The 16561-nt window shown below is 34.6% G+C and overlaps 1 protein-coding gene across 1 annotated transcript in view; it reads right to left on the bottom strand.

Moving 5' to 3' along the window:
* The window catches only part of AKAP9 (A-kinase anchoring protein 9), a 104711-nt gene that overhangs the window by 16584 nt on the left and 71566 nt on the right, over nt 1-16561 (bottom strand). Inside the window, exons 25-36 of the mRNA XM_030444149.1 lie at nt 15473-15511; nt 14002-14234; nt 12236-12355; nt 9128-9304; nt 8925-9029; nt 8362-8514; nt 7942-8121; nt 3679-4728; nt 2502-2648; nt 1620-2123; nt 1125-1188; nt 377-495 (exon numbers count right to left, since the gene is read on the bottom strand). Of these exons, the coding sequence (XP_030300009.1) occupies nt 377-495; nt 1125-1188; nt 1620-2123; nt 2502-2648; nt 3679-4728; nt 7942-8121; nt 8362-8514; nt 8925-9029; nt 9128-9304; nt 12236-12355; nt 14002-14234; nt 15473-15511 (2891 nt within the window). The remainder of the gene's footprint in view (nt 1-376; nt 496-1124; nt 1189-1619; nt 2124-2501; nt 2649-3678; nt 4729-7941; nt 8122-8361; nt 8515-8924; nt 9030-9127; nt 9305-12235; nt 12356-14001; nt 14235-15472; nt 15512-16561) is intronic.

Raw genomic sequence — 16561 nt, 5'->3', positions numbered from 1 at the left:
CAAAAAAAAGAAAAATAGTTAAAAGGTTGATACCCTTGTTGTTTATAATAAATGCATTTGTTAACTTTCATAATACAGATATTATTCTGCCCCTATTATAACAGAATCTACATAATTATGTAATATATGACTGTCATTTGTCATTCCAATAAATTATAAGTAACAGCAGTTATATTTCTCATAATCATGATTGAGTACAAGCCTACAGTTACAAAAATCATATTTAAGCTAACTGAACAAGAAGAAATGCACATCATTAAGATGTATTAAAACAGCCAGTATTTTAAAAGTTATCTAAATGTTTCTCTTTTCATTAATCTAGCAGCAGCTAATTTAAGCTCTTGTTCCATAATAAAAATGATCAGCTCTATTTTACCTTGATTTTTTTTGGAAGTAAATCTGTTGAAGTTTCACCTTCATCTATTCCTTCAGATATCGTGTCAGATCCCTGGGTCTGAGCAAGATATATTCCTTGACTCCAGTCTGAACTCGAGTCTAAAATAAAAGAAGAGAAAAACATGAAAGCTGGATCCCTGTGGAACTTTGAAGAACAGGCATCAAAAGAAGGATATTTTTTTTTTTTTTGTAACAGGTGGTTGCATGTCATCAGAGTTGATTCTAAGCCTGGAAACAACCTGTTCTATAATTTTTCAGTTTCAAAGCAGTAATAGCAACACAAAACTTTAAAATCCTAGCCTTCTTCTAAAAGATAAACAACTACTTGCACAAACAGTGCAAAATGACCACCCCTTGTAAGCTTAGCCTTTGCGTATGAAAAAGGAGCTTAAAGATCATCTTGTTCCAACCCCCCTGCCATGGGGCAGAGATAATGTAATATGTAAGAAGAATGCAGGAACATCAGTGGGAAGGAAAAAACATAGCATCTGATGCTTCAACTCAATCTGTCTCCACTCCTAGTCATTTCCCTTCTGCAGCAAATTAACAGAGATGGCATGCTTAGCTCTTTTTCTTAGTGTGATAAGCTTCTGCTTTTATCTGGGGAATAGTCAGTTTTATTTCTTAAAACACAAAAATAAAAAAAAATATTTTTAAAAAAGCAGATTTAATTTATAAATTAATTAATTAATTTATAGGTTTACAACCTATAGAAAAAAATTTCTTACCACTAGAACCTCCATTTCTAGCTTGATACGGTGGAGAATGTGCTAATCCAGAAACTGGGTTTCCCTATATTAAGAAAAGAAAGCAATCAAATCTTTAATCACCCCAAACCCATTCACAATAAGGGAGCTAATTCTAAGGAGCAGGAAATCAGATAAGCCTCCTTCCTTTGTTTTGTTTCCCCCACAATCAAAGTAATCAAAACAGAGATGAGAAAGATGGCATTCAGTAATGTGACCTACACTTGTCCCCACTTCACAGAGCAGGACAGGTCCAAGGCACAAGGAAATATCTGATATCTGAGCACACTGCCAGACTAGAATTGATGAGGAAGGGGTTGACAATCTCTCTGCAGGTCATGGAAACACTGATCTACTTAAAAGCTTTAAAGTGAACATTTGGTGGTTCACAATTAACAGACTACAAATGGGAAATTTTGTAGCAGGAGCAAAAGTAGGAACCAAAGTGGTTCAATGAATTTAAAATTGGACACATACCTCTTTAGCTTGTAGAGTTTCTAGAGTTTCCTTTAAAGCATTACACTCTTCAGTCAATACTTGCACTGCAACAAACTTCTCTCTCTTTAATGCTTCAGATTCAGAAATATGCCTTGTCTCCATGTCCATGATTTCAGCAGCATGGAGTTCTTGCATTTGGTCAATTTTTTCAGTAAATTCTCTTATGATCTCTGCCATCTCTTCTGAAGAACATCCATTTTGCAAATCAATTTGGATTTCTGCATTTTTAACAAGGACTGGTGAAGTCTGGATACAGCTGTTGATTTCTACAGTCTTGTCTGTTTGTGATGATGAGCTTTTTCTAATTAGAAAAGACTCACTGTTTGACATATCACACAATGTTTCTGCATCCTTTTTGCTTTCAGCTTTTGCCATTTCCTCGTCCTTTCTCATGTAACTTGCAAGCCTCTCTTCTGCTTGAACTAGGTTCTCTTTGACTTTGCACAGGTCTTCCTGAAGATGTATCAAACTTGCTTCTTTTACCTGTAAATATGGAGAATCTGAATTGCAGTCCTTTCAAATACTTTTAAAAATACCTAAAACCCAAACAATCCTCTATAAAATTAGAATTCAGTTTAGTCCCATTTCAAAGTAGTTATAACATGTGGTAATTCCTATGAAATAGAGCTCCAGATCCACTGTTGCACTGTAGTGGACTGTAAAACTATGTACTTGGGCAACAAGCAAAGATTTAGCCTACAGCATGAGCTTTATTCCACTGACAGTAGGTCCTGAGCAGCTGTTTTTCTTAGAGGCATTCTCAGTACAGTATTTAAAAAAAAAATAGAGCATACATGTTTGCACAGTAAGCCTTGTATAATCATTTGCTTTAAATACAATATGGAACAATTTGGTTCTTACTGCTAGTTCTTGCTGAAGGTTTTTTCCCTTTTCTTTGTAACTCTTCAGTTCTTCCTTAGCAGCAGCAGCCTCTTCTTTAACTTGCTCTAGTTCAAGTTCATAGATAAGCTCATTTTCTTTTTGACTTTCCATGAGCTGTGCTCCTACCTACAAAGCAAACACCAGATATAGAAAATTGTAAAAAATCTTACAAAGCATTGTAAATGCAATTAACAGCATTGACACTTTCACACCAACTTAGAAAGCCACAGATGAAAAAAAAACATAGGGGAAAAGAAGTGTTTGTTATTTGGATTAACACAGCCTCAAAAAATTAAGACTGGAGTACCATTTTCCTACATCATTTCCCATAAAATGGGTGAGTGTAAACTGTCTTCTTACAGTTTAATGAACTGCAAGCAGAAATTGGCTACACCACGTAGGCAGTACAAGGAAGAAGGTAAACATAGAGTAGGAAATAAAGACTTATAATATTAAATTTATAAGATAGTTATGAGGTTCACTCAACCTGCATTTGGATGAAAGGTCGTAGAACCCATTATGTCCCTGAACTCAAGACTTTCAGCAATCAAGCCCATGTTTGAGCTATCAAGCATAGTCAGCTTTGACTAGAGGTTTTTAATTCAGAGGCACAGCCAGCAGTGCATGGAAATAAGAAGAAATATACCAGTAAAAAACTACTGATAAGATATATCTTTGGAAAGCAAGAAAAAAATGAAACAAAGTCAAACCACACATAAACAAACAACCTCTCCTCCAAAAAAACCCTGAACAAATAAGTTTTTATGACTGCCACATCATTCTGAACCCTCTTAGATAATTTTTATTCCTTTAACTTTTATCTCTCTACCTCCATGCCATGTAGAAGTGTAATAACTCCATTCTATGCCAATTCCAAGAAAGAATAAGGAATTCTCTGTCCAAAATTCAAAATATCTCTACATTCATGAGAGACAAAGTGGTTTTAATATGAAGTGGAAAGTCATAGTGGGAATCACTTTAAATGACACCCTTCTCTTCTTTGTAACTCCAGGAATAATAAGAGAAATGAAGGCCTACCTCACAAAGCAGAATATTTGGATCACCATTACCAACAACAAGTGTTTAATGCATTATAGTTTACCTGAAACAACAGATTTTAGTGACAATAACACAAAGGAAAATGGTATCTAGTTACCTGATATGTGTGTGTTACTTCTTGGTTAAAGTATTTCTGAATCTCTCCTTTGTGCTTTTCTTGAATCTCTTCCAGCAATTGCTGAAGTTCTAAGAGTTTTTCTTCTTTCACTTTAACTTCCTCCTGTGCAACTTTTACATTTTCTTTTTCTAGCTCCAAATCACTATTTACCATTACCAGTTGGTCCTCCATCTCACTGAGCTTCTGTGTTAAGAGTGCTAATCTTGATTCCACCTCACTTTCCATCCTATCACTCAAACTCTCCATTTGGACATTCTGACTTGTTTCCTCCACATGTTTTGAAGCTTCCGGAATTTCCTGCAGGAAATCCCTTTGCTCTTGAACTGCATTTAGCTGAACCTGACTGACGAGAGCAGCAGCAACTTTCTCCACTAGTGTCTTTTCCAGTTCTAGTATCTTCTTCTTAAGTATTTCTCTTTCAGCTTTGCCTTGCTCTTTAAGGTCTTTTATTTCTTTGTAGGACTGGCAGAGTTCTGAATCTTTTTCCTTAATGCATAGCTCAAGTTGCTGCAGTTGTACCTCCATCTTGCTAAAGGCAACTCTTGCATTCTCATCTGAAGATAAGTCTTCTTCCACTTTTTCAGGTTTTCCATTGCTCCTATCTTCTGCTTTTTCCCTATCACCCTTCATCAGTGCACACTTATATTTCTCTGTTATTTTTTCATGCTCTTTTTTTAACATACTGATTTCTTCCTTTAGTTGGTTCATTTTTAATCTAGTTTCCTCCAGCTCATTCTTGGTAAGAGATGCCTCTACATTTATGTTTTCTACTTGCTTCTCCAAAGCTTCCTTTTCTGCCAGAACTGTTTCAAGTGTGTGTTTCAGACTGTCAGCATCTTCTTGAAAAGCAGCAGTGTCTGCAGGTACTTGCTGTTCAATATTTGCCAATTCCTGCTGAAGTTTATCAATTACATCATTCAACTGTTCTACCTCTTCATCATTTTGTTTCTTCACACGTTCTTGATCACTTTTCAGACACTCTATCTGGGCTTCAAGTTCTTGTATATGCTCATTTTGCTCTTCAATAACCTGGAAAAAAATGCAAGAACTTCATAATGGATCACCATTAAAAAACCTCCGTAATTTTTCTCTTGGACTTCCCAGCAACAGCTTAATCAAACACCTTGTAAAATAAAGTATGCCAGTGACTTTCTTAATTGGATGTCTCCTGTAAAGCTTTATGAGAATCAGGACACTTTCATACAGGACTAAGGAAGTAGCCTGTGACCTTAATGAACTGCAAAATAGGTGTAAAAGTATCAGATTAAGTGAAATCATTTGTAATGTTCAGAGAGATATGAAACACTGAAGTTTAAGCATTCACAATAGTTTTTTTTCCCAATAGTTTAGTCTAAAGCTCTTTTCCTTTTTATCAAAAATTAAAATGTGAACAAGTAGAGTGGTCATGTCTGCTGTTCATTCTTACAAAACCAAGGTTTAATAAACTATTTTACTGAGACAATGAAAAGGAACCAAGATTTACAAAGCTCAAAACTTCATGATAAAAAAGATGTTCAGGCTTACCATATACAGGTCAGATATGTCCACTTAGATGTGAGAGATACTGTGCTCTTCACCCAAAAACACAGCCCACTTGTTCACAAGGTCAAATAAATTTATAGAGCTGACAGCCAGCTAAGATGGATATGTATTTTAAATACAAATAGACCTTTACTTAATTGTGTTGAAAAATACCATTAAAACATACTTTTTAGCCTGAGACTACAGAAAACACTCATCAGTTGACTCTGACATTTCCCATCATAATCCTAAATTGTCTGGTTTTGTGTGTGTACAGATGTGAAAAGAACCATGCAGCCAAATAGTACCAATAAACCCAGACCACAATTACTTTTTTGTGCTATAATTTACATTAAAGTAAAAAGAGACAAAGTTATCAGAGTATTTATTTTAAAATGTATATTACTAGCCAAGTAAAGCTCAAAGATAGATTGGTGAAAATATGAAGACAGTAAGAATAATACATTGCCAGAGAAGTTTTAAAGACAATTAAAATTACTGTGTGAGGTGTTCAGAATTCCAGGAAATTCATAAAATGATGTAACTGATCAAATGAGGGTGACAAGTGGATGATACAGAAAAGATATGTTAGCTTCTAATAAGAAATAAATTAGTATACACAAAAATTGGAATGATTGGTGTTGATGAACACTGTATTTCATGTATAAGAAGTCTTATCAAAAGGAATAGTATGACAAGTTATCAGATTCTAATACAGAAAGTCTTATAAAATTAATTTTAAAATCTGCTTGTTAAATTGCAGTGGAAGCAAATTCTGATTAGAGTGTAGGAAAAAAACCCACAACTTTACGAAGTCAAAGTGAATGAGATTGTAAGTAGCATGTCTAAGGAACAAAGTGGATGTATTTTGTTAAGGACGTGTTGGGAGATTTGAAAAGAACAGTGGTTCTAAACTGTAAATGAAAAGAGGAATTCTGTTAAGAAGATTCGGAAAGAGTATTAACATATAAAACCAGTTATAGTACCCAAAATAGGTAAGAACTCTAAAAGAACTTTTAGAAACATGAAGATGTAAAAAAATACTGAAAACAGATGACTAAATTTGTTACTAAAATAGCCATGTATTTTCCTTTATCTCTTAGTACTTCACTAGGTTTAGTTAGTTAAATAGAATAATAAAACAACTTTTTAGTAAGTATAAGATGTATGAAAATAAATTATAAATGTTTCCAAATGGATTAGAGGTGCTCATTTGGCAACCAAGAACTTTAAAAAAAAAAATCTACAGAGGCCAGAAGTCTAAAAACTGGTTTTCAAAAAAAGAGAAAAGTGATCCTGGGAGTATTATCAAGTAAGCATAACATTTTGTATTCTTCACAACATAGTGGAATAAAAGAACACTGAAGGCAAATACAACAATTAAAAGAAAAGCACCTGCTAGGATGAAGATGCCTAAGGGACTAGAAAAGGCCCTAGCCTAGAAACAGTCTATTAATATTTAATACTGATATCACAGTTGAGAAGAGTAATTATTTGATGTAATGGGAAATATAACTGAGTAAGAGGATGAAATTAAGAAAATGAAACCCTATATAACAGGATAAGAAAAAAAAATAATTGAAAAGAATTATACCTGAATCCTAGGTATTTTTCTCAAGGCAAGAAATGTAACTGTACTACTACAGTCACTGTATAAAAAAAGCAGAACCCTTCTGGAATCCCCAAAGCATAATGCTTCCTAAATCCAATTCAAAATGTGGTCCTTATTCACTGAGATTCATTATAACTAAACTTTGTACATAAAAATTCAGTGAAATTATTCAGCTCAGTCAGAGCTCTGTCTTGGTGGACTCAGTATATCCTAGTAGAATGTTACCGTGAGTGTTCAATCAGCTACTAAGGGGTAACAGAAGTCATGTTTTCACCTTGCTGAATAATACTTGCTTTGGGGTTACATCTGATGATTAATACATTTTCACATTGAAGATCATCAGAATGCAATTTTCATCCATTAAAAAAAATACCATTTTCTTTCCATAAAAAATATGAGACTGAAGGCCTGTTTCTGCTGCCACATCAATGCAAAGTAGTATATCTGCTGAAATTAAATGTATTATATCTGTACAAAATGGAAATAAGCCAGGAAGATGAAGCTCACTATCATAAATGCACTTAAATGGAAAATAACAAAAAGCTACAGGTGTTAAATCTCAGTAAGTAAAAGAAAGATGAATCTGCTTTTTCTTTCTTGCTCTCCATTTCTAATAAAACAGCATCTTGTTTGCATATCCACCATGCTTCAAAACTGGATTAAAGATGCTGGCAACATTGCTCTGATGACAAAGTCTTTACACAAGCTCATGGAACACAAAAGTTCAACTGCTAAATAAAATCTGCCTATAAAATCCAACACGATCCAGCAGGTGTCACTGAAGCATAAAACTGAAAGCAAATCATTATAGGGAAGATAATAGAAACAATGTTGAGACTGAATATAAACTGCCTACATACTATTAAATGTTCAGAAGTTACTAGAAGAATAAGGAATCTAGAATTTAAGACAAAACCTCAAGCAGAAATGAGACAGATAGGGAAAAGCAGACTTGGGTTAAAGCATTGTCTGAAACTTTAGAATTTGCTTTTTTAAATTAAGGCAGCAGTAGAAACTAATGTAATGGATGGAGGGATGGAGGTGTTTTTTTTTCCTTGAACATCTAGCACCACAACTAGGAGTCTGAAAAAGTTTTCAAAAGTATGTACTTTCTTATCAGTTGTGACTTCAAGTTGCTGCTGCAGCTTTGCAATTTGTTCATGAAGGTGTTCTATTTCCTGCTCCTTCTCTTGCATGATGTGAGCGAGCCTCCGAGGCACTAAGTGATGGTCCTTTATGGTGCCATCTTCAGACTTCTGGATAGCAAGTCCCAGTATTTCCATTTCATCCTATCAAAAAGAAGCCCCAAAACCATGTTAGAGTTGCATAATGTTTTCTGCATATTCTTATATGGTAGTCTAAGGCACAGAAATGAAAATAAATGAACTGCATGCAGTAAGAATTATGTAAGTGTTTTAGTATTTTGCACGTTGAATGCTTGAGAAAGAATATGGCATCTTGGCTTTTTCCAAGAATTCATTTCTGGGGAGGAGGGAGACCAGAGCTCTAGGCTTCTCTGTTACATTTACCTTAAATAATTTGTTCTCTTGTTCAAGTTCTTGCAAGTGTGTAGTGGACTCCTTTCGCTGAATTTCTAGTTGCATGTGCAATTGCTGAACTTCTTCATTTTTATTTTCTAGCTCTTCTCGAAACTGCTCCAGTTGTTCCTCAAGGTTTGTGACCTATGTTTCCAAAACAAATGGTGGAAAAGGAGTAGATGGCCATATCACAAATTAACTGTCATAATTTTCAAGTGCAATGTCTACAGCAAACTGGTTTGATAGGATAATGTGTAATCGGTGACATGCTGAGTCCTTAAAATAAATGGAACTTAAAAACTCACTAAAACAATTGAAATCACTGGTTTTTCTTAATTGGGATGAATTAGTATTTAAAAAACACTCTTCTAAGTTATAATCATTAACATAAACAGTAACAAGTATAATGGCTCAAAAGAGAATTTCAAAGGGATTTGCTCTCTCTCTGATCTGCTAAAAAATTTCATCTGTATAGTTCACTGAACTCAGCAGGAAGCAAAATCTGATAAACCAAAATATCAGCAAGAACATGGAACATTTCAGGGGTATTTTACCTCCTTTTCCTTTCTGTCCACAGCTTCTCGTTCAGCTTGCAGTTGTACTTCTAGAGGTAATTCTCCCTTTACTATGATGGTGCCAAACTGTTTCCTTTCTTCCACCTTCAAATAAAAATAATAAAAATAAAAAAGATATACTGTTTTGTTCTCAAGAAAATAAGAAAGAAGTGAATACAAGATAAATTTAAATGAAGCAATACCTTTTGTAAATTGTCTGTGCTGATGATTAAGGCTTGTTCCAGTTCTCTTATCCTGCATTCTAATTTCTCAATTTCTTCATTTCGTTCTTGTATATCTCTCTGAAGTTGCTCCTTAGAGAGCAAAAGCTCACTGCATTTGTCTGTTTTTTCTTTTAGATGATTTGTTAACTGTTCAACCTGGTGACAGTATGGCAAGAAGAGGAATATATTGTACTAGACTGGAAGGGTTTGCTAGCCCCAGCAACAGCACTTTTTGTCAGAGAAAAAAATATCCCTCTTTTTTTCCTTGTAATGAAGCTCCTACTCTTTAGGTGAAGCAGAATGCAAAGTTAGGGTATCATAGTAGTGCTGCATCCAACAAACACAAACAGCATTTCTTAAGAAGTGGTAAATTCTGTGCTCTATCTTCTACTCTCTGGAACTGACCTTGTCCTTCTGAAGCCTTTAGTTTCTCTAGTCAGTTATAAAAGCAAGTAGCATGGCATCCCTAAGAATATACCTTTAAAACCTACAGATGGAATGTCTTGAACCAAGAAATATGATAGTTCTAACAATCTATGACAAAATTATTTAAAGTAAGGAGTTGACTAGTGACATAAAGACATATCCTAAAAATCATTGGGTCTGTAACTTTGAAGAGAACTGCTAAACTTCAACCTCATTAAACAGGGAGCTTTGTCTTCTTGCTGTCTTTGTTAAGTGATGTTTTTGTTAAACAAATGTGATGTATAGTATAATTTTACTTTCTATAGGGGACAAAGTATCAAAGCATTCTGAATCTCTGTGGTTCAGTTGTTTGCAGACAAACAACAAATTAAAGAGTAACTGAAGTAGTAGAGATAGGAATGATCCCAGTTCTAGCAGTGTTTCAGAAATGATTAATCAAAATTACAGATAAGAAAGATGTGTAACAAATACATGATATTAGACCTGATGCAGAGTTAAGACTTGAGTTAAACTAAGCAATCGAGCAAGAGACATGGAAAGTAATGTTTGTCCCACTCAAGAAACTGATTTCAGTATTTACAATTAGGAAGTTACGATGTAGCCAAAAGGTAGAAGATTCAAAGCATTTCAATAGATAGGAGAGAAGAGGACCAGAATATAAAGCTGACAGGATGGTATTATTGACGTTATCCATCCATGAGCAACATCAAAGTCTGAAGTGACCACAGAAAAGTCCTGAGAGAGAAATGGAAAAAGAAAAATCAAGCCTAGAGCAGTCTCTTTGTGACAACCCTCCCTGGAGTAAGTTGACAGAGTAAGCTGAAACAACAGTAAAAAAGAAATTAAGTTATCAACAGCAAATGCTGACAGCATTTCAAAAACTATGAAGAAGTACAGCAGCCATCTCAGAAAAGCATGGGAAATCTATATTTATCAAGTATGCCAATTGTGACATCAAAACATACTACATAGTAAGACTATATACCTCATTTGATAAAAATGAAATGCAGATCTTATACATTACTGAAAATTCTGTCTGTAATTGGTTATCTATTGAATTCAAACCCACACAGTTCTAAAACAGCCACTACACCTGTGGTGCTTGCAGACGTTATCTTATGGTCTTATAATTTAAAAGCATCTAACACAAATCTCAAAATTTTTATTAGCATTCGAGCTGTCTTTCATTTTAAAGCATGCTTTAAATTTTCATTGTAACATACCTGCCAACTTTGAATATACACATGTGTGTATGTGCATATAAATCAATGATTTCTGTTTCTGTACAGAAAATCAGAGCATTTTTTTATTTTGCCATCAAATTTGATTTTTCTTTTTCTTATGAATTTGTTGGGTTGGTTTTTTTTTAATTTTTAGAATTTTAATCAGAAGTTCATGCCCAAAACTATAAAAAAGACCCATAAGAAAACTATCTCAAAATGAACATTCTGGGTTAAGAAAAACTAATTGTACTGAAAATTCTCTTCCATATGTGGAATGTGTCAACAGGAGAGAAGTGTGTACAAACTCTGCAACAGAAGTAAATAAATGCAGAATTTCTCCATTTGTGTTTATTAGCACATACCCAGCTAAATCCAGAAGACTCACTGTTAACAGAGGCAGATGGCAGCCACATCACACAGTACTGACTGAATACTTTGCAACACCTCTTACAAACCTTTGTATTAAAGGTTTAATATAATAAGGGTTTAATAAATATATTAAAAAACCCATGAAATATGCTCTAAACGTGATAATTACAAAAACTGATATTTCAACAACTTCCATCTCACATGTAACAATGTGTGTCCCATTACTCTATATGGTCCTAAACTATGTTATATAGAAAATTAAATATTGCTAAGATTTAAGAGTTGAATTAAAGCAACTAAACTACTTCAGTAGAGCTTTGATTTGAAAAAATTGCAGTGCAACCTAATAAGAAGCGTTTTAATACTAGAAATCAGGCAAGAAAATAATGCAAAAATACCAGTCTTGCCCCCAAAGCAAGACACATGGAACCCACAAAACAAAAATATAATTTAATTGACTAATAGGTCACCAAACAAGACATGCAAAGCTTCATTTTCACTGCTGCCACATTTCTTGATTTTACTTCCTAAGAGCTTTCTATGACTCCACTGAGCTGCTGTTCTACAGCCTCTTAAATTTGTTTCAGTGTGGAGAGACTTTCACTGGGGAGGTGCAAATGTACCCCGAGGGCACTGCTACATCTCAGGTGTTAAACCTTGGTAACTCAATTCTTTCCATTGTGTACCTGTGCTATAAACAAAGAGGATGTCACAAAGCAACACAACAAAGTGTGATTGCTAAAGTGGTACTGATTGTTTCCACAGACTTTTGAAAACAGTGGGTTTTCTAAATTAAGTTACATGAAAGAGTCTTTCACAAAGTTATGGTGTCTGTGTATATCTATTACTTAAAGCAACCAACCAACCAACCAACCAGCCTAAAAAAATACCAACAACCCAAAACAGTTTCACCATTTTCCCCCAACACCTTACCCTTCATCTGAGGGGACTGACTTTGTTGGCTTGCAAATGCAGGTTAGGTATGCCATAGAATAGCTTCATTACATTGTCCTAACAGCTGTCAACTTGTAATTTATATTCACTGAATAAAAGTGATAAAATGTGTTACCTCTCTGGTTTGATGTTCACTGACAGGCTGACTCCTCTGAGGAACCTTAAGCTGTTGTTCCAGCTTCTGTATCTCTTGCTGGAATACATCTCTCTCATGCTCTCGATCAATTGCTTGCTCCTGAAAGTTAAGAAGTTATGTGGATACACCATTTGATTTTATCTAAATTAACTATATTACTACATTTGTTTTTATCTTAATGTGAGGCTGGTCAGTGTTTTCAAGGTCAGTACGTCAGTGCTTTCAAGGTAGCAGAGCCTCTTAAAACTACAATTACAAAACCTCCTTTCTTAATCACATTTTTAAAATTTAAAAATTAGGACATCATAAACACATCCAGTATTATTTCACAAAAATGACATGTTTGTTTCTTCTATTCCAGGTACACCACACAGATGTTAACAAGCCAATATTTTATGATTTTCTTTACTAATGATTGTCTTTGATATACGTAGCACACATATGCAGTAAGAACAAAAATTAAGTCTGCATTAATAATGATGAGGAGAAACAAGAACAACAAAAATTTATAAACTATTTGCATTTTGCATTTGTTTGCTTTTGACCAGTTTCAGTTTTAATAACACAGTTTGGCATTTGGGAAACACATCTTTATATAGGAAATACTGTGTGACCGATAGCATTTCAATGCTGCTCTGTAAAACTTATCAGATGCATAAAAATATATTATCTGAATTATCTGATACAGAGAGGAATGCTTCTGTCCAGCAACAAAATATTTAGCAATAATTCAGGAAACTGGAATAAAACCTCAACCTCCACAAGCTGCAGATTTTAAAATCTCATGGTGTTTCAAGGAAGCAGCAGAATTGTAATGCTGCTATTAGAAGCAGCTCCTCATATCACTCATCTGTAACTCCAGTTCATGCTACTGACATTCCCAAACCAAACTGCATTTCTGACTATGGGACTTGCAATATGAATTTTTACTTCTCAGCCTCGTCCTATTATGGCACGTGAGTTGCAGTGAGAAAACAAACTTGTAACTAAAAAATGAAATAATGCAAATCCGTGGGTGGTAAGAAGTAATGGAATGATCTCTCCTTTAGCACTGCTTAGTAACAGATTATGCAGAGAAGGTCCCACGGGGTGTTATATTTATCATATAAAAAACTCTTCCACCCTCCTCCTGTCACCTAGAGCGTTAACTGTAAAGACATATAAATAAAAGTTGGGTTTTTTTCTGAACAGCAGTATGGACACTTAAAAGAAATAAAATGGGAAAAGAAGGAGATGGGGGAGGATGGTGTTTGTTGAAAATGGAGCAGAGACTAAAACAAAACTGCAGAGACAGTCTGAGGAAGGAAGAAGTTGGGCACAATATAGGCAGCTGTGAATATGATGCAGAAAGTTTACAAAAAAAAATTAAGACAAATTATGTTTTCAATTGCCAAGGACAAATAAAACTGCTTAACTCCAACACACTTTATTGAAAAACAGAAATCCCACCGATTGCTAAAATTTAAGGTCACAAAAATTAGTATTTCCTCTTTAATTTTATGTTTCCCACTATTTAAAACAGTTGAGATGCCTACTAAGTTATACTTAGAAATACAGGGAAACCCCAAGTAAGCATCTCAATTTTAAGACATTCATTAAATTCTTGGCCTGGAACTTATAAGCACTGCTACTACTGTCTGTCTCTCTTATTTGCTCAAAATTTGAAAAAAACTATCTTATCCTGTGGAAAATGACAATACAGGTGCCAACCCACTTTCATGAAACTATCCTTTTACAGTACTTACATCTAGAAATTTTCTTGTTTTCTCAAGTTGCTTCTCCAAAGCCTGGTTTTGCTGCCTCAAGTCCATTAGCTCTGCATTTTTTTCTTGCTCTAGCTCTATGAAACGATTGACCTGTTCTTCCAAGTCTATTTCCAAGACTTTCACTTGCTTCTGAAGGTCATCATACTCTTTTTCAGCTTGACGCTGTACTTCAATTTTTTCTTTCATTAGCTTTTCTGTTTCCTCCAGCAATTCTGGTTATAATAAAAGCATCACACAGTACATGAATAGTAAGTAATATTATGAAGAAAAACCACTTCATAATATTATGAAGAAAAACCACTCCCAAGGTATCCATGCTGTACTCTGCAGAAGGATGTGAACTGGTTTGGGTTTTTACTATTTTTCTTTTTTTCTTCTTTTTTTTTCTTTTTTAGGAAATTTAATTTATTCTGAGAAATAATCAAGATAACCACTCAAGCAAATTCATAACAAAATTATTGTCCTTTAGTTAGTCTTTGCAGGACCATTAGTGAACCTGTATCAGGTAACTTGGCTGTTTAAGTTTCACGTAAATTGAAAGGTCTTTGTATAATTGAAAAGAAAATGCAGGGATTCGAACTACAGGTAGAGGCAGCACAGAAGTTAACAATGAAGTATGGAAAACCCAACCCTCTTCTCATCCACAGTCAGTAAAATCAATCCACTCCCAGCCTTCATCATTTAATGTGATACAGATAAATAATTTGAAGGAAATGTTGAAGGACTTAGCGAGGTTGCCAGGCAGATGGAGAGGGAAATTACTGACCTGTAACTGGAGCTTTGTAAAATCAGTGACTGCATGGATGCCCAATTTTGAGTCCTCATGAAAAGGCTGGCAAGCATATACAGTAAAGCCCCAAACCACTCTATTAAGACAATTAAGCCACAGCCCATTGATGTACATATTAACTAACCGTACAGATCCCTTGAGGCAAAATCCAAACTGTAAAGTGCAATTACATTTGGAGAATCTTTAAAATACAATTGATATTTAGACAGACACAATACAATTTACTTTCTCTATAGAAGAAAGATCCTTTAGGCACCATCATCTTACATCATATTTAACCAATTCTCATTTCTAGGTAACCATTATATATCAATATATTATAAGTATTTAGTTGTCATACTGAATAGCTCAACTGCATTTAGAAATATGAAGAAAAGAAAACAGCTACAAAAATATCCCTCCAATAACATCTAAGTATCTGTAATTCATAGGCGAATAAGATGATGGTTATTCATGAATTTGCTTATTATGCTTGGAAATCATAAGAAATGGTGTTAGTGAAATGTATAACTGAGTATGAAATACAACATCAAAGCTGCAGGCCAGTAAGAATTGCAAGTAATGTCAGTAAGCCAAAAGCCCAGTAATCCTGATTAACAACATCAGTACGTGTGAGTCTTCCACCCAGTTACAGATTGGCCATGCAACATACAAACACACCTGCTTGGGAAGCTGCATCGACTGCAGCATCTACTAGGCCTAGGAGAATAGAGAGAGAGAGAAAACAAAAAAAAGAAGCAAAGTAATTCACATGCCAGCTCTAGTTTTCTTCTGGTGCAACAATGTAAGAGAAAATGAAGCCAAAGATAGATGTGGCATTTAATGACAAAGTTGTTGAGCTAACTTAGGGAATGTGTTAAGTTACTCTGGTATGCATGGTATAAGTAGCTACACATTTTTATAGAACTGTTTAACCTTACAGTTGTTACGCATGAAAAGAACTTAAAAATATTTAGAAACCTAAAACATAGAGCAAATTACTAAACTGGAGTCAAAGGCAAGGATCTTCATTACTATAAACAGGAGGCAGCAGGTTGTTCTTAAAACTTTAGTGTTACACAAAGTGGATGCAGGAAATGGCAAATACACACCAAGATGTGTAATTTATAAAAACAGCAATGTTATAAATTGCCATGACCTTTTAGAAGTGGGAAAAAAAATGGTAATTTCATCCTCTGTTCACAAGGTAAGCACTGAAATCCTTGGAACATCAGTACTTCTAAACATCACTGTACTAAATTTCTTCCCCTCTCAAATATAAAATATTAATTTAAGCTATTAGTTTTAGGAAGAATTAAAAGACATTTATTTCATGAGGGTAAATGCTTTTTTTGAGTAAGCAGTTAGTTAGGTTACGTTGCCATGGTATTTATCTAGAATTTTCACCATCAGTGCTGCAGATTTTCATTACTGGTGGATAGCAGGCTTTCCTTCTCATGAAACCTTTGTGCCATTCTTCCCCAAAAGAGGAACTTGTTAAAAAGTATGCCTTCTGTGTATAAAATAAACACAGTCATCATGTGCAGTTCAGTCATGTTCTGGTAGTTAGGTATGGTTCCTAGTCCCTCTGAAACTATGTTTGGAAAGTACTGAGCCTGGTATCTTTATTCACAGGTTCTAATTTCAAGAAACTCAGTCTCTGGTGATGATATAAATAAAGCAGATTTTCAGAGTTACCAAACTCTTGCTGGCTTAAAGAAAAATTATGACTGCTCAACACTTCTGAAAATTCAGGTTTTGGGGGTATTT

Source organism: Calypte anna, chromosome 2, assembly GCF_003957555.1.
Source record: "Calypte anna isolate BGI_N300 chromosome 2, bCalAnn1_v1.p, whole genome shotgun sequence".
Taxonomy (NCBI): domain Eukaryota; kingdom Metazoa; phylum Chordata; class Aves; order Apodiformes; family Trochilidae; genus Calypte; species Calypte anna.
This window is presented reverse-complemented; position numbering and strand designations above follow the sequence as displayed.